Source organism: Lemur catta, chromosome 3 (assembly GCF_020740605.2).
Source record: "Lemur catta isolate mLemCat1 chromosome 3, mLemCat1.pri, whole genome shotgun sequence".
Taxonomy (NCBI): Eukaryota; Metazoa; Chordata; class Mammalia; order Primates; family Lemuridae; genus Lemur; species Lemur catta.
Window position 1 is genome coordinate 95581259 of NC_059130.1, and position 25632 is coordinate 95606890.

At 37.3% G+C, this 25632-nt stretch overlaps 1 protein-coding gene across 4 annotated transcripts in view; it reads left to right on the forward strand.

Annotated features, from left to right (window-relative positions):
- Positions 1–25632, forward strand: part of FOXJ3 (forkhead box J3) — a 125225-nt gene that overhangs the window by 33931 nt on the left and 65662 nt on the right. For 3 of the 4 annotated variants that reach the window (XM_045545722.1, XM_045545725.1, XM_045545723.1), the window contains exons 3-4: positions 8061–8385; positions 21657–21731. In XM_045545722.1, coding sequence (XP_045401678.1) covers positions 8061–8385; positions 21657–21731 — 400 coding nt within the window. The remainder of the gene's footprint in view (positions 1–8060; positions 8386–21656; positions 21732–25632) is intronic. The other variant, XM_045545724.1, reaches the window with a different exon arrangement.

Sequence of the window (25632 nt, forward strand, 5' to 3'; positions counted from 1 at the left end):
TTTGAAGTTTTTATTCTGTTTTTGTAATAAAACACCATGGCCCCAAGGAAAAAAATTTTTTTTCTAGTGTAGCAGTCAATGTGTTAAACAAAAATTTGAGATTTCTGCAACATTTGTCATTTGTTATAAATACATTTGTGAGTTTTATTGGTGGCAAGGTCCCAGGTACAGTTAATGATACCATGATTTGTTGTTGTCTTTCCCAGTTAAAGGAAATGCTAAATTTCAGTTACAAGTTAGTGGAAATAAAGAATATATTTTCCCCTTTCAAAGTTTTCATTGATCTCTTTTAGATTCTCGGGGAATGGTGGCTCTGGTGAGGCCATTTGAAACAATAGTTTTGATTGGAAAGACAGCACCTTTACAAAGTTACCTTTATGTGTGATAAGGCATCACTCTTCTTTACCCTTAAGGCTGCACTTTTGTAGCTGCACTCCACTGTTTCAGTTTGGACTTCAGCAGTAGTTGGTATTTTTTTCAGCCTTGCAAGACTTCAGATTATAGGACTCTTAGCTTAAATTGCAGGTCATAGGCAGAGAGTTACCTCCCTCAGCAAATCTGTATGTTGTCTATCTCTGCATGAAGCTCTAAAGAGAATTTATTTCTCTTGAGGACATTGCGTTAAGTGGCAAGAAAGAGCCAACACATGCCAACATTCTAAATTTTCCCTATTTTTCTTTTTGTTTTAGCTGTCGTTGGCATATGGCTTGGCTTCCAAATTCCACAGATGACAGTTTGAGCAAATCCTTTGTCACTGGCTTTCCAGCCTGCAATATTAGAGTTCATTAACTCATTAACTCCTGTTTAAGAGAGTATCTTTATTTTAGGTTCTGTTACTTATACCTCCCCACTGTCATATCCCAAATTTTGTATTAAATATTTTAGGAATTGCATTGACCTGCTGATAGAGACTTTTTTATAGTAGTTAAACACATAAAAAGTCTGAAAGCTAGGTGTTAGGGTGGAAAGGCTAGTAGGTGCTCATGGCGCGAGTGGAAAAAGATTTGTCACACAGAAATTAAGATATATAAAAAGTAAAAAAAGTATTTTATCCTTTTAAAGGATGGAGAGAGAGAGAGGAAGGGAAAGGGGAGGTGGGAAAGAGAACAGGGAGACGGCGTGGCATTCCAAAGAAGGAGAAGGGGGTGCTGTCAGCGAGGCCAAGTGTGTTGCTGCTTTTATGGGGACAAAGAGAAACAATAGTGATGGCTGTCAGTTGATAACAAAAGTGGCAGCAGGTAGATAACAAAAACTGCAAGGATGTCAAAGTCCAAGAGTTGGTTTCCTGCCTTTCCTTGGAGAAGGGCTTATCACAGGAGATGTGAGAGATTTATGTCTCTTTTCCATTCATTCAGGTTTTTCAGAAGTTATACAAAAACAATTCCTGCAGGGTGCCTGTTAGTTAGACAACACATAGGATTGATCTTTAACTGTTTGTTACTGGGGAAATTGTATGTTTAGGTATTTTCCTCTTATTTTTGCAAGGCTGCCCCTTTCAGTAGGGAGTCCAGGGATGGAATGGTAGCTTCACAAACTGTTTCACACACAAAAAATGAGGGACCCAGCTGCCTTTTGTCTGCTCCCATCTCTCCTCCCTGTGTGGCTTCCATTCTCAAAATCACCTTATGATACAAGGTGACTGCTAGAGCAATAGCTATTGTTTCCACATCCTGAATAAAATTGGGATTTATTCCTAAGGAAGAAGGTAATAATAGGTATTAGGTGGCAGTTAGTGGTCTCTGCCAGAGCCCCTGCTTCTGGTTTCTTTGAATGCTGAGACACTGTAATAGGAGATAGCACGTATTGACCTCCAGGGATGCACGGGATCAAAAGTATCCAAGAATCACTGCTGTAGTAGTTACAAGAATTTCTTCTGAGTTCTCAGTTACTCAATTTTTCATGTGCTGCCAGGTCTTAAGATGAAATGCCAAGTACCAGAAATGGAGTGGGAAGATTCAGTAATACTTGGGTCACAACATCATTACCCTTACTATTCTTAATCCTTTTGTTTTCCTCGTCTTGCTTTTACCTTCGTTTAGGGAGCCAACAATATCTCTACCTATTTGCCCCCCTTTTTGGTACTGTTTCAACTTGAAAACTTTCTGAGTAAGCGTTTGCTACTCTTTGGGATTTAGGAAACTTGTAGAGGGAGGCCAAACAGTATCCTAAAATAGTTAAAAAGCATGCAGATGTTTTCTCCCTTTCTGCAGGTTGTCTGTTCACTCTGTTGATTATTTCTTTTGCTATGCAAAAACTTTATAATTTAATTGTACCATTTGTTTGTTTTTGTTACCTGTGCTTTTGAGGTCTTAGTCATGAATTCTTTGCCTAGACCAATGTCCAGAAGAGGTTTCCCTAGGTTTTCTTCTATTATTTTTATAGTTTCTGGTCCTGCATTCAAGTCTTTAATCCAGATAGGAATCCAGTTTCGTTCTTCTGCGTATGGCAATCCAATTTTTACAGCACCGTTGAAAGCCCTGACTTCACCACAATGCTATATATCAATGTAGTAAAATTGCACTTGTACCCCGTGAATATGTACAAATAATAAATAGGGGAAAAAAGCGTATATGATATCGTATTAGTGGCAGTATTTCATAAACTGGGATTAGAACCCCCTCCGTTACCCCCATGTCATGATTTAGTTTTGAATTGTTATGTCTTGATGCTCCTTACCCTTTAATTTTATACAGAAAAAATACCTTATGGACTTTGATCCAGTGAGTTACCTTTACCTTATGCTGTTGAGTCTTCTCTTTTTTCCCCTTCCTTTAGCTTTTTTTTTCCTTTTCTGGAGATAGGGTCTCTCTCTGTTGCCTGAGCATGAGGGCAGTGATGGCATCATCGCTCACTGCAGCTTCAAACTTCTGGGCTCAAGCGATCCTCCTGCCTCAGCTTCCAGAACAGCTGGGACTACAGGCGTGCGCCTCTACATCTGGATAATTATTATATTTTTTTGTAGAGCCACGGTCTCACTGTGTTGCTCAGGCTAGCCTTTTTTTTTTTTTTTTTTTTGAGACAGAGTCTCGCTCTCTTGCCCTGGGCTAGAGTGCCCTGGCGTCCTCCTAGCTCACAGCAACCTCAAATTCCTGGGCTCAAGCAAACCTGTTGCCTCAGCCTCCCTAGTAGCTGGGACTACAGGCATGTGCCACCATGCCCAGCTAATTTTTTCTAGCTGTCCTGACCTCGAGGGATCCTCTCGCCTTGGCCTCCCAGAGTGCTAGGATTACAGGCGTGAGCCACCGCGCCTGGCTGCTCAGGCTAGTCTTGAACCCCTTCCCTCAAGTTATCCTTCTGACTCAGCCTCTCTAAGTGCTAGAATTACATCCACCATGCGCATCCCCTTTTAGCTTGTAACTGTGTTGTGGTCTTGCTTGTTTGGGGAGGAGTACACCCACACCTTCATTGGACAATCACTATTTCAGTCATGAAAGTTCCTTCTTTCAAGGAGATCAAAGTCTTGTGGGAGAGAGATAGATAAAGATAATTACGGTTTTGTATAAATCCTATGATAGAGGTATTTATATTCTATAGGAGCAAGGTCATGTTCAGCTTAGGAGATGGAGAATGGAAAGGGGATTGACCAGGCTTTCTGTAGGAGGAAGTGTTTAGTCTGAGTCTTGAAGAAAAAGTAGAAGCCAGCCAGGCAGAGTGAGAAGTAAAGGACATTCTAGAAAAGAAAGCTCTTATTCCTTATCCAATTACTGTGTTATTTTTGAGATACTTGTACCTGGCTTGGTATTATGTGGCATCAGAAGTACTAATGTATGGTCAGTATCCCTAATGGTGTGGGGAGAGGAGGTGAAGGTAGAAAGCTTAAATATATGATGCAGTTATGTATATGAAGCCACATGTTAAATGCCTAACTGAGGTTATAATTGCTGTAGGAATTTAGGGAAGGATTAATAAAAGATTAATAAAAGCTAAAGTAGTTGAAAATGAGGAGTTTAGGTTTAGTGTAATAGGAAAAAGGGAGCCATCAAAAGTGTTTGGGCATAATGATATGAAAGCAGTGCTGTTAGATTTCTCTTGGAGTGTATGCATGGACTGGAGGTGATTAGTAGGGAGGGGTGGTGAGAGAGAAATCAGAGTTCAGGAGGCCAGCTAGGAAGCTTTTGGAATGAGGTGAGGTAATGAGGGCCTGACATTTCTTAACCAGATTTCCATAACCAGATTCCTCAGAGCCTCCCATGCTGTTTTTAAATTTATCACCATCTGTTCTCTTATACAAGTGGACCTCTGTCATCACCATTCCACTAATAGGTTTCTTTCTAAAGTTACTAGTGATCTGGCCAAATCTAATGGTCATCTTTTGTGTTCCCCACACTTAATGGAGAACCGCTGCAGCCACCACTCTAAGTACCAACAATGAAGGCACTTTTTGCTTTACTACCAAGAATACTGTATATAAAATTTAATAAATTGCAAACAAAACAGAAGCTCCACTTTTTTTAGAGTTTAAATTTGAGATATTTTATAGTGTACTTAAAATCTGCTCTAGTAGAACTAACGAATATAAGCACAATGATAGAATAATTTTTACACATGATATCTTTGAAGACTAGGGACCTTTTTCTTTTCGGCTTGTTTATATCTCAACTTTCTTCAAGATGTAGCTGAAGTTCTTCCCCCTCTACCCCTTAAGGCTGCAGTCCATGTTGTTTTCTCCCTTTTCTGAACCTGTATAGCGTCCAGAGCCCAGCTCACTTTCATTCAGTTCTTTTTTTTTTTTGGAGACAGGGTTATGCTCTGTTGCCTGAGCTTGAGTGCAGTGGTATGATCATGGCTCACTGTAACCTCAAACTCCTGGGCTCAAGCTATCCTCTTGCCTCAGCCTCTTAAGTAGCTGGGACTACGTGTCACCCGCCCCCCCCCCCCGCTAATTTTTCTGTTTTTTGTATTTTTGTTTGCTATGTTGCCCAGGCTGGTATTGAACTCCTGGCCTCAAATGATCCTCCTCTGTTGGCCTCCCAAAGTGCTAGGATTACAGGTGTGAGTCACTGCTCCCAGCCTTAGTTCTCTTATGTCTGACCTTCCTAATTGGACTATAGGTTCCTAGAGGAATTTTATCATACTTCTGTGTGTGTGTCTGTGTGTGTGTGTATATGTATATATATATATACACACACATACACTCTAGCATAGTTCTGTGTACATGTGTAATTATAGATTCTTGTTAAATATGTTATAATATGTAGTAAATACCTACTTATTATATATTTACATTATATAACTGAGACTCATAAAGTCTTACTACTGACACTGGTAGAAGGGAACAGAGGGTAAACATGGTTCTCAGTAGGGGGCATCTGCAACAACAATTATATTCCAATTTGGGACATGCTCATATATATATATACATATATATATATACACACATACATATATATATATATATATGTATGTATTTTTTTTTTTTTTTTTGAGACAGAGTCTTGCTCTGTTGCCCGGGTTAGAGTGCTGTGGCATCAAGCTCACAGCAACCTCAAACTCCTGGGCTTAAGCAATCCTTCTGCCTCAGCCTCCCGAGTAGCTGGGACTACAGGCATGTGCCACCATGCCCGGCTGACTTTTTTCTATATATATAATTTTAGCTGTCCAGATCACTACTTTCTATTTTTAGTAGAGACGGGTTGCTCAGGCTGGTCTCGAACTCCTGACCTCAAGGGATCTTCCCACCTCGGCCTCCCAGAGTGCTAGTATTACAGGCGTGAGCCACCATGCCCGGCCCATGCTCTTGTATTAACTTTGAAAATGCATGTAACTGGCTGCTTTGGGCATTTGAACCATATAAAGCTCTATGCAGTAGAGACTTGATTGAGGTAAATAGGATGACAGTATGGTATAATAATAGCCAATGTTTATTGAATGAAATGTGAATAATAATATCACCACCACCACCACTAGCTAACATATATTGAGTACTTAATATTTACCTGGCTCTAATTTGAATATTTATATCAGTGAGGTAGGTACTACTTTAATTATCATCTTCATTTTACAGATGAGGTATGGTAGCAAAACTGCTGCATTGGGCATTAGGAAGTCTGGGCTCTGGTTTTAGTTCTTGTAACTATTTATGTGAAATTGGGTGAACCTTAACTTCAGTTTTTCATCTTTATATTGAAGGAATTAGTCTCTAATCTCTAGGATGCTTGCCCTACTCTTTTGACATTGTGTGATCTCTGTATTATCCTATCTTCTTATTCCACAAGTCCTTATGACTTACTTCATGCTGCGAACAGCATTTCTGCCTGAGATTGTAGAGTAGAAGGGTAAGTTGTTTTGTTTTGTTTTGTTTTTCAAGATCTTTGAAGATGCTTTATAGAGGAATTTAAAGTTCAGGTTTCAGAGGAATACATGAAGTAGGGATGGAGGGAATTTGAGAAAATGAGAAAAGTGAAATTGTGGATCAACATATCTGAAAAACAAGACAATAAGACTCTATTTACTGGCAATGCAGATAGAATCCTCATGGCTATTTCCTGATTTTTAATTGCTTTTGCTTAATCTGGTTTGCTTGACAATGTATTAGTACCCTCCTAAAATACTCCTAGACTGATGTCATTAACTAACACTCATTAAATGTTTCTTCTGTGCATGTGTTATCACATTTAATTTTCAAAGTAATGTTTTAACTGTAGGTACTATTACTATTTCATTTTACAGATGAGGAAGCTGGGGTTTAGAGATAATTAACATTTTTGCAGTTCCAGAACTAGTAACTGCTAGAATCAGTGCTTGGAACTCTGGTCTTCCTGACTCCAAAGCCTGTGTTCTTTGTCAATTCTGTATTGCATTCCAGAAGTTCAGTTCCTATGCATGATACCCCAGGTTGCTTTTTGTCAGGAACTATTTGGGATGAAGGGCTATAGAGGATTTTCTTAGCTACAAATGTTTTCTTTTGATTGAAGTACTTTAATTTTTTTATTTGGTTGCCTTTCCCCTCTATTTTGATATCACTTAGTAGTCTTTCCATTCTTCTCTACTTCACTGTCAGGGTCACTATCCCTGCTGCTTTGATCCCAGGCTAGAAGGATTTGAGGCCTCTGCTAAAGTTAACAATTCCAGTGTGAAATGTCAACCTTTGTTTCTATATTCTTATCTTCAATTCTTAGAGCATCTTCCTCCCTTTTCTAGAATATATGTTAACCTGGCAGATTTAGTTTTCTTTCTTTGGGTGGTAATGGTCTGAATTTTTCAGCCTTGGAAAGAAATACATTACAGAATCCAAATCGCTGGATGTTTTTCCAAGCCTGTCCTTGAGCTTTTAATGCTGCTTTTCTTGCTGACCATTTATGTGACTTAGTATGTTATATTCTGTACTCACAGTTCTTTAATTAGTTTTTGTTAGCTTGTTCCTGGACTTGATTTTAAAAAGGTTAACTGCCTGGTACTGCCTATTTTCCTTTTCTCTTGCTCATCAGTGTCCTTGACTTTGCATTCCTCTTTTCGGTCAACTCCCCCAGCTAGCTTGTCTCCTTGCTATTCTTGTCTGTGTCGCTTTACTCTTCCTACCTCCCACCTGCTTAAACTCTACCTTCTTTCCTCCATGCAGATTCCTGTGCTTATTTCTCAATTACTTCTCTGACCTCTTGCCTCCACGTTACTTTTGGTATTCTTTTGTTTGTATGACTCTCCTAAAATTTATGTAAAAGAAATGCCAGATGTATAGTCCTAAGTTTTTAAATGCTCATGATGTGGGTGAGTAAAAGTTGGAGTGCTAATGGGGTTTTTCATACCAAGAGCCTGTTGCCTTATTAAAGTGATAGTCCTTTTTATAAAGATTGGCTTCACTTAGTGTGTATGTATTGTTCTGTGTTTTAAACATTTTAAAACCAAGTTTGCTATGTTTTAGAGAGGAAAAAAATTAAGAAAAAAGATTGGAAATGTTGACTCCTTAAATAATTTGGTTTGCTCATTAACATACTCAATCTTTTTCCTCCAGATTTAACTCAGGCTTTCCCTCACTTTGGAACTCCTAGATTTGTGAATATTGGATATTTTGAGAAGCAGGGGTTCTTTCCTTGATATTGACTAAGGAGTCTATTTACCTTCAGGATGACATCTGAACTGGAGAGCAGCCTAACATCTATGGACTGGTTACCACAGCTCACCATGAGAGCAGCCATCCAAAAATCTGATGCTACTCAAAATGCACATGGAACAGGAATTTCTAAGAAGAATGCACTCCTTGACCCAAATACAACTCTGGACCAGGAAGAAGTCCAACAGCACAAAGATGGGAAACCTCCATACAGTTATGCCAGCCTCATTACATTTGCAATTAATAGCTCACCCAAAAAGAAAATGACTTTAAGTGAGATTTATCAGTGGATTTGTGATAACTTCCCATATTATAGAGAGGCTGGCAGTGGTTGGAAGGTAAGAATTTTATTTAAGTTATTACTGTTATGCAGTAAGCAATGATAATATTGACTTCTGTTAAAAATAAAGCTTGTGGAGACTCATATAATTGAAGATGAAATACTGATCGCTAATTATTTTTAGGATGCCAAAAATGGAAATTAAATGTTTTAAATTTAGGTGAATAACTTTATTTTTGGTAGACCATTAATAGTTTGTTAGAGCTTTATTATATTATAGGACTGACATAGCATGACGTAAGAGGAGAGGTAAGGTAGCATTCACTAGAAACCCTATCCACAGTTCAGGTAAGTTGACAGTGAGTATAAGGTAAAAAAACAACATACTATTGTAACTAATACTGTATTCATCATCCAAGATTTTTTTTTTTCCCGAAATATTAAGGGAGTACAAATGTTTTTGATTACATGGACTACTTTTGCAATTCTTGAGTCATAGCTATAGGTGTGCCCGTCACCCAGATAGTATTCATTGTACCCATTAGGTAGGTTTGTGCCCCTTCTCTCTCTCTTCCTCCCGCCTCCTTGATTTGCACTGAGGTTTACTCTCCTCAGTGCACGTGTGTACTCATCGGTTAGTTCCAGTTTAATAGTAAGTACATGTGGTATTTGTTTTTCCATTCTTAAGATACTTCACTTAGGAGAATAGTCTCTAGTTCCATCCAAATTGTTGCAAAAGCATTAATTCATCCTTTTTTATGGCTGAGTAGTACTCCATGGTGTACATATACCGCATTTTATTAATCCACTCATGAATTGATGGGCACTTGGGTTGATTCCACATTTTTGCAATTGCCAAGTTTTTTTTTTAACCTTTTATTTTGAAAGAATTTCAGATTTACACAAGAGTTGAAAAAGTGGTGTAAAAGATTCTCCTATATACTTTATCAGGTTCCTCTAATGTTAATATTTTATGTTACATGTACAATGTAACATATGGTACAATGATCAAAACTAAGAAATTAGTGTTGGTGCAATACTGTTGACTAAACCATACTATTAACTACTAAGTAAATTACAGACTTTGTTGAGATTTCACTAGTTTTCCCACTAATGTCCTCTTATGTCCCAGGATCTAATCCAGGGTCCCACATTTCATTTAGTTGTCATGTCTCCTCTGTCCCCTGTAATCTGTAAAGATTCCTTAGTCTTTTCTTGTTTTTTATGACCCTTACAGTTGTGAAGAGTACTTGTCAGATATTTTGTAGAATTTCCCTCAGTGTAGATTTATCTGATGTTTTCTCATGATTAGCTTGAGGTAATACATTTTTGGAAAGCATAATACAGAGATGGTGTGACCTTCTCTGCATATCATATCAGGGGATACTTGATGTCAGTATGTCTTCTTATTGGGTCATGATTCTTTGGTTAAGGGGATGTCTGGCAGGTTTCTCTACTGTAAAGTTACTATTTATCACTCGTAAATAATAAAATGTTTTAGGGGGCTACTTTGAGGGTATGCAAATACAGTAAGTCCTCAGTTAATGTCATTGCTAGATTCTTAGAAACTACTACTTTAAGCAAAATGAAACCAACCAAAAGTATAATGAAACCAATTTTTTTCCCCCTCATCAGCATTATAATGAAGTGACATTCAGGTATGTGCTGTAACACTATTTCACTTAAAGTCACGGTTTCCAAAAACCTATCAAGGATGTTAAGTGAGAACTTACTGTACCTTGATCCTTCTTAAAATTTTGCTCATTAATTTTAGCATTCATTGGTAGGTCATAAGTATAGCAGTTTTTACTATTTCCTAATGGTGATTTTCTCATTTCATTCATTCATTCTACATTTATAAATTGGAAATCTTATGTAAGAAAGAGTTGTTCCTTTTTATGCTTTTTTTTAATTCATGTATTTATAGTAGTACACACTCAAATATTTATTTTATTCTTTGTGCTATTGTTGTCATTCCAATTGTTGCAGCTTTGGCCATTGGGAGCTGTCATATATTGGCCCAATTTTTTTTTTTATTTGTTTAGCACTTTCTTGCTTTTTGGCATCACAAGATGTTCCGGGGTTATTTTGTACCTTTCTTGCCCCTGCCCTGGAATTAACCACTTCTTTAAGAAGTCTTTTGGCCAGGCGCGGTGGCTCACGCCTGTAATCCTAGCACTCTGGGATGCCGAAGCTTGCGGATTATTTGAGCTCAGGAGTTCGAAACCAGCCTGAGCAAGAGTGAGACCCCCGTCTCTACTAAAAAAAAAAAAAAAAAAATAGAAAGAAATTAGCTGGACAACTAAAAATATATAGAAAAAATTAGCTGGTCATGGTGGCTAATGGCTGTAGTCCCAGCTACTTGGGAGGCTGAGGCAGAAGGATTGCTTGAGCCCAGGAGTTTGAGGTTGCTGTAAACTAGGCTGACGCCATGGCACTCTAACCAGGGTGACAGAGCAGGACTCTGCCTCAAAAAAAAAAAAGAAGTCTTTTGATATATCATCAAATTTGAGTTACCTAGCTAATTTATCTTACACAACAAATAATTCAGTTGACTTCTGTCTCTGTGCATATTATATTCATATTCTTACATAGGAATTACCCAATTGTGTGCCATGTTGGGGATATGTGCATACATGTGGAAGAAGGGGATTTTTATAGGGCTTTAGGTCTATCATCAGACGGTAGTTACTCTTTAGTTTTTCATAAGGCTTCCTGCCTCAACACTTTTGTCTTTTTCATTTGACTAAATTTATTAGAGACATTTGTTGGTTTATTGTGCACCAGTGATGTACCATGAGTTATGCCAGATAATCAAGTATTTTAATTAAGAGAAGGGAGTGTGCCTCATTGAACTTTTTAGATCTCTTCCTTTCTTCCATGCCTTAGCACACAGTGCTTCTGTTTAGTAAGCTTCAATAAGTGTAGTTTGAATGAAAGCATGAATCCTAATCCCAGCTTTCCTTTGGTGCTTTATTTTTGTTAATTTCCTCTCATGTATTCTTTCTTCTTCTGTCCATTCCAGCCTGCTATTTCTCCCTGTAAGTAAACACTTTGATTTCTTTCTAGCTTTTATTTTTCTCTTATTTCTCCTTGGAGTTTCTCTCTTTTGCCCTTTGTCAATTGGCATTACCTATATTTCATCTTCTATGTTATTTCTCTTCTCCCTATAGAATTAATCTCTTATGTGTTACCGTATGCTTTATTAATAGCATTATTGTGGAACTTAGAGATTTTTCTTCAGAGATCTTGTTTCATTAGTTTCTGTTTCTGTACTCTAATACTGAAATAATTGCTTTTATTATTTTCTGTGTGCCAGGCATTATACTGAGTGCCTTACGCCATTGTCTCTTTAAGCTGCACACAGCCTTATGAAGTAGATACTATTATTGTATAAATTTTAAAGGTAAGAAAACTGAGGCTTAGATAAGTAACTTGCACAGTTTCCTAGCTAGAGAATGGGAGAGTCAAGATTTTGTACTAGACTTGGTAGATTTGGAGATTTCAGTGCTCATGTTCTTAACCATTACATAGGGCCCGTAATTTTGCAGAAGCTATATAAACATTTACTGAACTTAATTTGCCAAGATAAATTCTCTTAACTGGTGATTCAGTATGAGAAGTGTTTGTTAACAGTATACTTTCATTAAAAGTCCACTCTAATAAAATATTTCAGTGGAGGAAATACATAGTAAGAGTTGACCCATGAATCAAAACATCATTCTGTAAGCAAGTAGTAATGATCCATTTAAGCCATGTTTTCTGGCTTTACCACTGGGCACTGTAGACTCTTTTTGTTAAGATTTGAGATGAGGGAAGGCAAGAAAATTTTGATAAACCTGTTTTGGCCAAGGAAAAACATGGTGGCTAGGGAGTAGAAATGGCCAAAATTTGAATAAGTGGTTTAGTAAGCCTACCAGGGATTCATAGGTCTGTATCATTGGTTGTAAACCTAAATGCCTGCTGGTGCCAGACGGGTGACAAATGAGTAAAGCAAAAAAGATGCTGGACTGAAGACTGCGTATCTAATGTAAAATGAGCAGCTGTGTTCTAGTGAATTGTTGCTTTTTAGGACACATGGGAGATCTTCCAACTCCCTCTTCCCGCTGTCCCCACAAGAAAAAGCAAGAAATCTAGATTTATATGTAATTTCCAAGTTTTTAAATGTTGTCAGTTAAATCCAATTTTCTTAAATGCAAGCCAAACATAAATCTATTGGCTGGGTTCAGCCTATGGACTACTAATTTGGAATCTCTGGTCTAGATCATAGCCTCTTCTCTTCACCTAATTTAGTCTTTCATTCATTAATTTGAAAAGAATTTGTTTACTAACTGTTCTTGTGAAACAGTGTGCCAGGCTTTGGCAGTACTAAGAAGCTTAGCACAGGGCCCTGTGGGAGCTTACAATCTTTATTAGATGAGGAGGATACATATAAACAAGTAATTATGATGCTATGTAAAAAGGTCTAGAGAAATCTAGAGTGTTGTGCTATAAATAGTTGACTAATTGGGCACACCTAAAAGTGTTAAATGAAGCATTCACTTAATGAGAGTTTATGGGGAGTGTGATGATGTTCTAAAGTAAGTGGTATAAGGGGGGAAGTATGTAAGGAAGGGGGGAATCATTGGACAACTATTGAGGGAAGTGGGAATTGAGCTGTATTTTGAAAAGGAGTAAGATTTGGGGAGGTGTTTTTAAGAGTTCTTAAGAAACACTTTGGTTATATGGGTTCCTAGTAGAGAGTTGGGATAGAGCGAGAATATGGAGATCTTATGATTATATGAATAACAAACTAAAGAGCTTGGTCCAAATTTTAGGGAATAGTATATAAAGTTCAGTTGTTTTCCTCATTAACCTGTCGAACCCCAGCTTCTGATGAAGTCCACTTAAGAGTGCCAAATCCAGTCTGCTGATAATTTCTTGCTGATGGCCAGCCCAAGTCAGTGGTATGAAACTGCTTTAGAAGTAGTGATACAGTTTCAACTGGAAAATACATGGTTTAGATATAAAGAAGAGAAGAGAAGTGGAGGGGGGGATATGGGAATGGGTGGAGAAGGATGATGTTGCTCTTAGAACTAAAAGATCCCATCTGTTGCTGTAGGCAGGCTTAATATTTCCAGGGTTTGCTATTTCATACTTTTTTTTTTTAAAAATACTTTCCTCCATCCAGTTTTAAAGTATTGGATGCCTAGAACTTGTCATTGATCACTTTTAACTTTATTTTTGTAAACATAAAAATATTTTTTGAATACTTGAAATGGAGACGTGGAAACTGGTTTATCTTCTTTGTACAGGTCTTTGCTTTCCCGTTTTACTTCCTAGTCACTCTCCTTAGATTTAGCATACTCCCACAGTCTGCCGCTCACTATTTTCTTCTTTAGGTATGGAGGGAGATGGGTTAGGGGAAAATGGGGGGTCATTTAGAACTTGAGAAGTTAGCTTGTATTGTTTGAAGGGAGGATTGGACAAAGATTTTAAAGCAGCTATCACCACCTTTCCGGAAATGCAGTCAACAGAAGCCACCCCAGATGAGAAAATGTTGCTATGGTCCCTTAAGAAGAATCAAAAAGAATTTTAATATTAAGTTAAAACTCCCTTTCATTTTGTGTCAGGGCATTGAAGGGATATTACATATTAAATATAACTCTTGCATATTCCATAATTGAGTGATTTTGTATTCTGAACTAGAGGAAAAGAAATTTAAATTTTTGTGCTATTCACCTTACTGAGGAAAGTTAACCTATTAAATTATTGAAGTTTAGGGTAATAAAAGAAGGAAAACTATAAAGTGGTGTGTGGAGGTATATTATGCTAATTTTTATGTCAGTCAAAAAGAAATAATACATTATGTATTTGCTCATTGTTATAAAAAAGAAATTTAGGAATATAAACTAGAAATGTAATAAACATAACTACCTATAGGTGATGGATGGAACTGAGGTGGAAAGGATATAGAAGGAAATAAGATTTTGAGTATACATTTTTATATAGTTTTTATATAGACCTTTGAACCATGTACATGTTCTACATACTTAAAAAAAGAAAATCAAAAGGAATGGAAAAAGGAAACCCCTTAAAACCAAGTATGGGCAAAGTCAGATAAGCCTGTTATAATATCAGATTAATAACATAACCATACAGAAAAAAAATAGTTGAAGAAAACTTTGACCAGAGCATTCTGACTGTACGCCTTCATGTGATAACATTCTAAGGCCAAAAAGATTACAAAGAAATCATTAACTTAGTAGATTTGTCTTTGGTAGTGGAACTTCACTAGAGGCAGTCTCTACCTCCAAAAACCCAAAGAAAAGAAGTTGGGTGGGAAGAAGTTAGAAGGTTGGAAGCAATTCTAACACTGTTTTGTTTGCATGGTAGGATAGAACAAATGAGTAAATATATTGATTTTTTGGGGGGTTGTGGTGGAGACCAGGACTCTCACAGTAGACTAAAGATACAAATAGGAATATAGTGGTTGATTGGATTGGAGGTAGCAATTTAAACTCAAGTTTAAAATAAAAATTAGTTAGAATGCTTTTAAAATTCAGATTCCTGGGTCACAACTCCAGAGATTTTGAATTAGTCATCTTGGATGGAACCTAGAAATCTGCATTATAGTACATCTCAAGTGATTCTATTGCAGGTAAACTGTAGTTTTGAGATACTGCTTTTGGGGATAGGATTTTCAAGGCCAATCAGTATTCCTTGATCAGTTATTTAAATAATCATCCCAATTATTTCTACCTCTCTACTTTCCCAGCTTTTTTTTCTTGGGTTATTGGACATAGGGACTGCCTGAGCTATAAGGTCTGGAAATAACCTCTTTTCTTCATGGGGTGTTTGGTATGTACATGTCATGGCGTTTGTATCTCTGAGGGTATTTTTAATTTCTAAATATGCTTTTGGTATTGTTTTCAGCAGATCTGTGATTACCATATGAAATGCATTGTATCTTGGGTTTTGGGTTGATAGACAAAGTCCCTACCCTCCTGGGACCTGTTTATTTTTTGGTAGAGAATACACTGTGGAGAAGGAAGACCATTAGACAAATCATTGCAAGTGTGATGAGAAATCCAGAGTGATAAAGTTTGTTACAGTGGGACCTAACCTAATCTATGAATGTCAGAAAAGGCTTCCCTGAAGAACTGATGTATAATCCAAGAGTGAATTGAAAGTTGAGTAGATTAATTTAGGTGAAGGGGATCAGCATGGCTAGGGGCAGTAGTCTTTGCAGATGTAGCAACTTAAGGAAACCTAGAAAGAAAGAGAAAACATTGAAGGTGTTGAATATAGATAGCAAGGTAGGGTTAGATTATGCAGAGTCTTTGGAGGCTTAAGAATTTTAGGTTTTATCCTAAGCGCAATGGGAAGTCATTGAAAGATTTTAAATAAAGGGGTGGCATCAAATTTGTATTGTGAAGATATCACTGCCTACAGGGTGGGGAATGATGGGAGGGAGGCAGAGAGGGGAAGAGGAACACTAGTTTGGAAGCCATTGTACTAGTCTTGGTGATACTGGTGTCTCGGACTGACATAGTAACAGAAAAGGTAAAGTAGGTAGATCTAAGGTAGGCTTAGTAAGATTTGATGATAGATTTGTTTTAGATCGTGAGGGAGAGGAAGGAGTTAAGGATGTCTCACAGGTTTCTGATTGGAGCAGTTATATGAATAATAATGTCTTTAAATTGATAATGGAAAACTGAAAAAAGATTACTTTGGTCATAAAAATTGAGTTTAGTTTTAACCATGTTGAGTTTGGGGGTTTTTGGAGATGTCCAGTTGATAGTTGGAAATACATGTTAGGAACTCAGGAGAGAAAGATCTATGTGATCTAGACAGATGTAAGTGTCACAGATGGTCATTGAAGCAATGGCTGTAGATGAGATAGGCTGGGCAGGAAATGTAGAAATGAAAAAAGGACATGACAGAACCTTGAAGATTTCCAGCATTTAAGCTTTTTTTTTTGAGACAGGATCTTGCTGTGTCACCCAGGCTGGAGTGCAGTGGCACCATCATAGCTCACTGCAGCCTGTAACTCCTGGGCTCAAGTGATCTCTTCCCTTAGCTTCTCAAGTAGCTGAGACTATAAGTGCACATATTTTTGTGGAAATGAGGGTCTCTCTGTGTTGCTCAAGTTGGTCTTAAACTCCTGGCCTCAAGCAGTCCTCCCACCTTGGCCTCCCAAAATGCTAGATTAGCTGGGATTATTGGCACGCGCCACTGTGCGGGCCCATTTAAACCTTTTGTAGAGGAGGAAGACCATGTAGAGGTGTGCTCTTCCCTGAAATGATGAATTCCTGCTGAGCCATTAACAAAATAATAGTTATTTCATCTGACCATCTTGATTTGTTCCCCTTCCATCTTGAACTTTTTTTTTTGTTGGAGACAAGAGTCTTAATCTGTCACCCCGATTAGAGTACAGTGGCATCATCAGAGCTTACTGCAACCTCAAACTCCTGGGCTCTAGCAATCCTCCTGCCTCAGCCTCCCCAGTAGCTGGGACTAAAGGCATGCACCACCATGTCCAGCTAATTTTTCTATTTATTTGTAGACTGAGGTCTTGCTCTTGCTCAAGCTGGTCTGGAACTCCTGACCTCAAGCGATCCTCCCACCTCTGCCTCCCAGATTGCTAGGATTACATGCATGAGCCACCACACCCAGCCCCATCTTGAACTTTTAAGATGGGTAGATGAACTCTAGTTTGGTGCTTCTTTCTTTTTTCCTGTGTTATTTTATATTTGGTTTGAGTATTTTTTATGATTTTTTTCTTCGAGACAGGGTCTTGCTCTGTTGCCCAGGGTACAGTGTGGTTGGTGTCATCATAGCTCACCGCAACTTTGAATTCCTGAGCTCAAGTGATCCTCCTGCCTCAGCCTCCTGATTAGCTGGGACTACAGGTGCACGCCACCACACCTGGCTAATTTTTAAATTTTTTGTAGTGATGGCATCTTGGTATGTTGCCCAGGCTAGTATTGAACTCCTGGCCTCAAGCGATCCTCCTGCTTTGCCTGCCAAAGTGCTAGGATTAGAGTCATGGCTCACCAAGCCTGGCCCAATTTCCATTTTATATGCACAATTGTTACTAGTTATACCTCTTCCAAAATTTTTTTAGTGATTGCTCTAGGGTTTGCTGTATACATCTATCTTAGTTTGTTCCAGCTGCTTTAACAACAACAACAACAAAAAAAAACATAGACTGGTGGCTTACAAACAACAGAAATTTATTTCTCACAGTTCTGGGGGCTGGAAAATTCAAGATCAAGATGTCAGCAGGTTTGGTTACTGATGAGGGCCCATTTCCTAGTACATAGATGACCTTCGTCTCATTGTAACCTCACATGCTGAAATCGGCAAATGAACTCTATGGAGCCTCTTCTAAGTACTTATCTCATTCATGAGGACATCCCTGATAAGCTATTCACCTCCCAAAGGCTCTGTCTTCAAATGTTACTGGGAATTACATTTCAATATGAATTTTGAGGGGACACATTCAGTCCATTGCAACATTTTTAACTTATTACACTCTACCTTCAAATAGTATTAAACCATTTCATGTATAGTATAAGAACTTTATAAACCAGTCTTTTGAATTCCTTTGACCCATCCTTTATGCTGTTGTTATCATACAGTTTACTTTTACATATGTTACAAACCCCGTAATACTTATGCTTGCTTTAGACAGTTATCTTTTAAAAGCATTACAAATAAGAAAAAAACATTTGTAGAATTCACCTTCATTTTTACCATTTCTGGCATTCTTCATTTCTTTTTGCAAATGTAAGTTTTCATTTGGTTTCATCCTTCTGCTTGAAGAACTTCCTTATAACATTGTCAGCCAGCTGAAATGAATTCTTTCTGCTTCTGTTTCTCTGAAAGTCTTTATTTTGTCTTCATTTTTGAGATACTTTTACATATGTTACAAACCCCGTAATACTTATGCTTGCTTTAGACAGTTATCTTTTAAAAGCATTACAAATAAGAAAAAAACATTTGTAGAATTCACCTTCATTTTTACCATTTCTGGCATTCTTCATTTCTTTTTGCAAATGTAAGTTTTCATTTGGTTTCATCCTTCTGCTTGAAGAACTTCCTTATAACATTGTCAGCCAGCTGAAATGAATTCTTTCTGCTTCTGTTTCTCTGAAAGTCTTTATTTTGTCTTCATTTTTGAGATACATTTTCACTGTGTATATAATTGACAGTTTTTTTTTTCTTTCACTCTTTTAAGATGTCACTGCATTGTCTTCTGGCTTGCATAGTTTTTGAGAAGTCCACTGTAATTGTTATCTTTATTCTTCTATATGTGATCTTTCTGTTTTTTCTGGCTGCCTTCAAGCTGTTCTCTTCATTTTGGTTTTTAGCACTTATTAACTATAATGAATATAGGGGTGTGGATTTCAATTTATTCTGCTTGGTGTTTTCTGAAATTCTTGTATATGTGAATTGTCTTGCATTATTTTTGGAAGATTTTTGACTTCTTCACATTTTTGTTATGCTCCATTCTCTCTCTTCATCTGGGACTTGAATTATATGTATTATTTCACAGTTCTTGGATGATCTGTTTTGTTTTTTTAGCCTTTGTGTGCGTGTGTGTGTTTGTCTCAATTTGGGTAATTTCTGTTGATCTGTCCTTGAGTTTTCTGAGCCTTTCTCTAGTTGTGTCCAGTTTACTGATGAGCCTACGTGAGGATTTTTAAAGTCTTTGATTGTGTTTTTTATTTGCATCGTTTACATTTGTCTCTTTCTTATGGTTTCCACATCACTGTTGAAATTCCCCATCCTTTTATGCAAGTTGTCCAGTTTTTTCTCCTAGATCTTGTAACATATTAGTCATAGATATTTTAAAGTTTTTGTCTAATATTTCTAATACCTGAGTCATCTCTCAGTTGGGTTTTGTTGATTATTTTATCTCTTGACAGTGGATTTTTTCCTTGTTCTTCTGTGTCTTATAATTTTTGACAGAGTACCAGATAAATGTAAAGAAGAATTGTAAAGATTGAGGTAAATTGTATTTATACTTGTAAATGGACAAGTGTCTTTTTTCTCAGGCCATTCATGTGGGGGGTTGAGTCAGTCGTCAGTGAGTTGAGCTAGATTTATTTGGTTTTTGTTACTGGTATCTTTATCCTCAGTACACCATAGACTACATTCCTCCTGCAATAGGCTCCTGTTAACTTGTGCTTGGAGTGGGGGTTTAGGTGCTATAGGATTTTTTTTCGTTTTTCCATCTCTTTAGATTTTAGTTGTCTCTACCCGCTTTATTATAAATGAGGGTCTCCCTGAAAGCTCTTGCCCCTTCTCTGTCAGTAGACTGGTTTTGCTTGTTATTCACTGCTAGGCTGTTAGTAGAGGCAAGGGGTTTTCTCTGTTGTGTTGGTCCAGCCTCTGTGTTACATAGACCTTGAACTTGGGGGTGAGGCCTTTTCAGTGTTTCTTTCCCTCAGCCAAACTAGTCTTGTGTCTGTAATTACTTTTAGGTGGGAGTTTCCTGCCCCCCTCCTCAGTTGTAGCAGACCTCTTCATGGTATCAGTGTGGGGTCCTAGACCCAAAATAGTTACCTGCACTTCTCCCAGAGGTAAAGGGATTTTGCTTCCACCTTTCCTCTAGCAGCAGATCATCTTCACTTGTATCCTGGAAAAGGGTTTTCTATCCCTCCCTAAAGGGAGAAGAGATTTGTTTCTTTTCTTCCTCCAGAAGCAGTGAATCTTTGTCAGAGTCCTACGGGTGAGAGGTTTTGCTTTGTAGAATGTTTGAAAAGTTGGGGGCTTTGTCTCCCCTCTGCCTGCTACTTCTTCCCTGTTAAGAGGGACTGTCTTTGGTCTCCTGCCCTATCCCCATTCTTTCTTAATGAGCACGTGGTAAAGACCTATGGAGACGAGCTTGAGAGTAAACAAGCTCTTAGTTGAACTTCTCGTGTGTCTGGGGCCCTTGTTGCACTAAACTGACAAACTGTCCCATGCTTGGCCTTTAAAATTTTAGCTACTTTCTTAACTGCTTGGATGAATGCCAGCTCTTTTTCCCATGCTCTGCCAAAGGTGAGACAGTTTGTGTGTCCCTCTTCTCCTTGAATAGCCTTGTCCCTCTTAGGAATGTGGTTTGCTTGGTTGTCTTGCAACGTGAGCTCTCTTATGTGACTCAAAAATAGTTTTTTTTTTTTTTTTAAGCTTACCTAGTGTTTTCTCATTGTTTGGGAGGGAGCATTATTCTGTGTAGCTGTTTATATCCCAAACTAAGGTGGAATTCCCATTGGTAGGTTTTAAATTTCTGCTTGGTAATAAGATAGGCTTGAATGTATGTTCTGTGATCATCTTTTGAAAACATTTTAAATTCCTATATTGTGACTGTGAGAGGGGGAAGCTTTAACATAGGCATTTTTGTTAGCCTTCTTCATTTTATATTAAAATGTAAAACAGACATTGTGCCAAAAAGTGACCCCGGTAGGTACCATTCCTAAATGCAGTTGGACCACCACTGCCCTGTCCCCCTATCCTTCAAATACTGTCCATTTGGGAACAAACAGAATTATTTGGGAATAGAGTTTGGAGAATTTAACTGAGAAGAAATGGACTTTGGAGTATTTTCTGTAAGAATTTTGGTACAGTCCTACTTACTTATGAGTAGATTTTCTGTTTTACAGACTCTCCAGAGCTCCAAGGGTACTTTCCTGCTACCCAACTTAGCTGTTCTTTCCTGCTACATTGAGGAATCTAGATTTTCTTCCTAGCCTTTTGTAGCTAGTATCTTTTCTTGTGGTTTTCTTTTTTATGGATTGTGGTGAGAATCTAACTGGCTTCTATATGCTTTTTGTAATACAGTAGTGGAATTTTTTTTAAAAGTGGTAATACATGTGCCTTGCAGTCCATTTGGACTTTGCAGAAAAATAAAAAGAAGAAAATAGTCATTACCCATAATTCCACATTACATAACATGTAACATTTTGCATTCTGGCTTATATACAAGAATAAATAAATTAAAAAATATATACCATGATTAAAGTCATAACATGTACAGTTTTATATTTGACATTTAATATTTAATATTACATCACAAGTATCTTTCTGCATCATTAAAAGGTCTTAAACATTTAAAATGCTACATATATTACATTATTATGGAATTTACTAGATATTCTTTTCTAAGAACTGCTTCCCTTTGCAGCATTCATAATTTGAAAGTCAGAAAGGTTTAAATTTTGAAGGTCATTTTAAAAGCTTATTCTATTTGTAATTGTATTCTAATGCATAGAGCTATATAGGTTTCTGATTGTTTTTGAAGGTGGATTTTGGTTTTTGGATTCCATTGACCCTTTGGCTTTTCTTCTTTAATTCCAGAATTCTATACGACATAATCTGTCACTAAACAAGTGTTTCCTTAAAGTGCCTCGATCCAAGGATGACCCCGGAAAGGTAGGATTCATCTTCTTAAAACAGTTGTTTTCTTCAGTGTGTCTGTCATGTTTGAATTAAGAACTTGTCCAGTTAATTGATTAGGAACCTTTGTGAAATAGCAAGTTCCCCTTATCCCAGTCCACCCCTGGTTTAGTGGATATGCTCCAAGGACCAGCCAGTTAGGCAGTTAGGGAGAGCTTTCTTCTTTCTTTCTTTCTTTCTTTCTTTTTTTTTTTTTTTAAAGAGACAGGGGTCTTGCTCTGTCTTCCAGGCTAAAGTGCAGTGGTGTGATGATAGCTCATTGTAACCTCAAACTGCTGGGCTCAGGTGACCCTCCACCTTAGCCTCCTGAGTGCCTGAGAGTACAGGCATGCACCACCATGCCTGGCTAATTAAAAAAATTTTTGTGTGTGTAGAAACAGGGTCTTGCCATGTTGCCCAGGCTGGTCTCAAACTTCAGGCCTCAAGCTGTCCTCCTGCCTTGGCCTCACAGAGTGCTGGGATCACAGATGTCAGCCACACTACTCCTAGCCAAGAGCTTGCTTTTTAACCAGTGAGAAGTCAGCTAGTGTAGAGCTGGTCCTCTGTTGTAGTTTGCTGCTTTTAATCTAGTCTTGATTGCCTTCTTAAGTGTTATGTATTAAATTAAATTTGGTGTTTGAACTCCTTGTCAGGAACCACCATGAATTAGTTAATTATTACATATAAGGGATGGATCTGTGTGTATTGGCAACAAGTGCAAGTATTTTTACCCAGGAATAAAATTGCTTCTCTGTTATTACCCCACTTTCTGAGTTACTGCATTCTCTTCTTCACTCCATTTATCTCCTGCCACCATTACATTTTTAGTGTTGTATCTACAGAGACTCCACTCTTTTTTTGTTTTAATAACTGTATCAACTACAGTGTGGCCTGAACTTGGTACTAGTTGCTTGATTTCTAAAGCTCAGAGTACTTGATTGTACCATACTTGCCAAAATAAGCTACTAGATTAGGACTTTGAGATAATATATGTTGGCAAGCATGTATTCTTTGTTGGGTGGTTAGGCTTCTTGTATTCTTCTTTAGGCTAGCTGTCCCTGGAAGAATCTTTCTAAAATGTAAGCCTAGGCTTGTAAACACCTTGCTTAAAAGTACTTCTCAGTTTCCTGGAGGTGTTTACTTTCTCTGTTATAAAATATCCTTTATTGTCTTTTTTTGATCTACCTTTTCAGCTATGATTCACTTTATTCAAGACCCACTGTGAAGAACTATTGGAAGTTTCCCAAACATGCCATTCATGTGGTCTTACTGCACAAATTCCCTTCCTTTACTTGTCTGTCTTTCAAGATTGAGCTGCAACATTACTTCTATGAGGCTTTTTTGTTTCCCTATATTTCCAACTGAGTTTGTTCCCCATTCTTTTGTGTTCTTGTTACTTTATAGCCATTTTCATCATTGCAGTAGTTCCTAATTGGTCTGTCATTGAGGTTGATCCATCCAGTTTATAGTAACTTTCATATAGTAGCCAGCAATCTTTCAAAAGTGTTAACCTAATCATGTAGTCTCTTTTTTTCCAAACTCTTCATTGGTTGTCTGCTATTCTTAGGTTAAAGTCTAAATTTATGAGGATAGGGATCATGTGTGTATTGTTCTCTGTATTAGCCCCAGTTGCTTGCGCAGTGGTTATTGGCACTGAGGAAACACCCACGTTGAATGAATGAATATATTGTGTCCTCTGCTAGACTACTAACTTCTTGAGGTTAAAGATGAAGAGTTGTTCATTTGTATCTTAAAGCAGTCATTCTTAAGTAGTGAATGTTTCATAGAACTTTCTATGATCTGCTCCATCAAGTTGGTTCTCAGTAAGATTGAATAGATTATTATAATAGTCTTTTAAAACATTGTCTATATTAAAACTCTCTAAGATCCTGGATAGGAATTGGTCAAATTTTTCTTTCCTTTAAAGCAGGCTTATTATAAAAAAGAATTAGAATTTTTTATATATCCTTCATTACAATTTCCTGTATGACTGAGTGTACATGAATCATAGTAAAAAATGTTTTTAAAAGACTTTAGAGATTTATCTATTTTATTAGAGTTCTGTGGAGGTACCAATTATATCTTGTAAACATTTTGGTTCTGATTTGATTTTGAAATTAATTGTGAATTATTACAAAATTAAAACACACATACTTAACTATATTCAGGTACTAAATTTCAACCAGTTGGAGACCCTTTAAAAAAACTTGTATTGTCAGGGGTTAATTTTCTTTTGTGCAGAAGTTAAAGTTTTTCTCCATCCTTAATTAAATAGTATATGGGGTAAGGCAAATGTGGAAAACATATGTTCCTCTTTGCAACTATTCTTTTTGAATCAGGATTCTCAATAATGTGCAACTAAAACAAAGAAATAAATTGAATCCTAAGAGGCCAATAAAAGCTTTCAGCTTTTACTATTAGTATCCAGTTTTAAAGTTTTGTGTTTATCAGAATACTTCATTATTCTCATTGATTTTGGTCATATAAGTAAATATTATACATTTGGTTTTATAAAATACATTTATAATAATAGAGTCATTTTTATTTTCAGTTTCAAAAATTAGATACCCATTGTTTTCATTGATTTTGGTCAGAAGTAGATGTAAATTTGATCTTATAACATTTATGTGACTAAAATCATTTTTATTTTTGATATCAGAATTACCTTTTGCTTAAAAAATGCAAAATTCCATTGCATTAAGCTTTGAAAAACCTCAGATCTAGCCCATTTTATAAAAGAGGAAACTAAGGCCAGTAGTTGAAAAGTGACTTGCTCAGGTTCAGTGTGGAATTAGAACCCAGGTGTATTGGCCAGACTAACTTGCCAGTCGCAAAAACCCAGTGCAAACTAACATAAGGGGGTAGGTACTTTAGGAAACTGGAGCCAAGTTCTTAAATTGTATCATCAGGAATGTCTCTTTCCATCCCTTAGTTCTGCTAGCTCCTCTGATGGCTTCATTTTCAGCCCAGCTAGTGGCAGAGATGGCCATCAGCAGCTTCTGGCTTTTATATTCTACCAGCTTAGTAACACTTAGCAGAAAGAGACTGCCTGGTGTTCACTCCCCAGCCCCGCAATCATTTGGAATTAGAGCAAAAATTTTACAGTGTATCCTGAGCAAGCAGAATACACTTGGTTTCCTAGTTCCTAGATTAGTGCTTTTTCCATTATATCAATCTTCCTTGAGAGGGAGGCCAGAATGTTAGTTAAGGTTTGGTACTTATGAATTGTTTTTTCTTTTTGTATTACAGTGTTTCCTGGCATTTGAGGAGCTTTTCCAAAACCACCCTCACCACAGTGGGAGAAAACCATTGAGTCAAGGTGGGGTGGGAGTAGATTTTGGTCTTGGGTATGGGGTGGACTTTAACCCCTTAGAATTTTGCTAGCTACTGCCATGACTCAGACAGGTCCAAGAGCTTGAAGTGGCTCATACAGCATCGTCTTGCCTACATTTTCATGGTATAGCTTTCTGTTCATTGTTTTCCCAGAGAGGTATGAAGACTAACCTCAGCTTGAAGTATATTGTTGAATTACAGATGTTTTTATGTGACTATTTATTCCTTACTCAGTAGTTCATTTTCTAGAAGACTTTCTTAAAAAAACCCTTAACATTTGATACCCTTCCATGTGCATTGATGGTCTGGTACTCATTTTCTTCTTTGCTGTGACTAATTTCAAGCAGCCACATTGTTACTTTCTTTAAAAAGAAACACAAAATAAAATTATATCTTGCATCTATAACTTTGCTGCTTTTTGAGGGGACAGATTTCTCTTTTTCTTCTCCCTTGATTACAACCCTTTCTATGTATGCATTTTGCAACATCTACTCTGTATGTGTATGCATTTTGTAGTTTATCTCCATTTAAAAATCCTTTTATCTCTTCTCATTAGTTCTGTTTT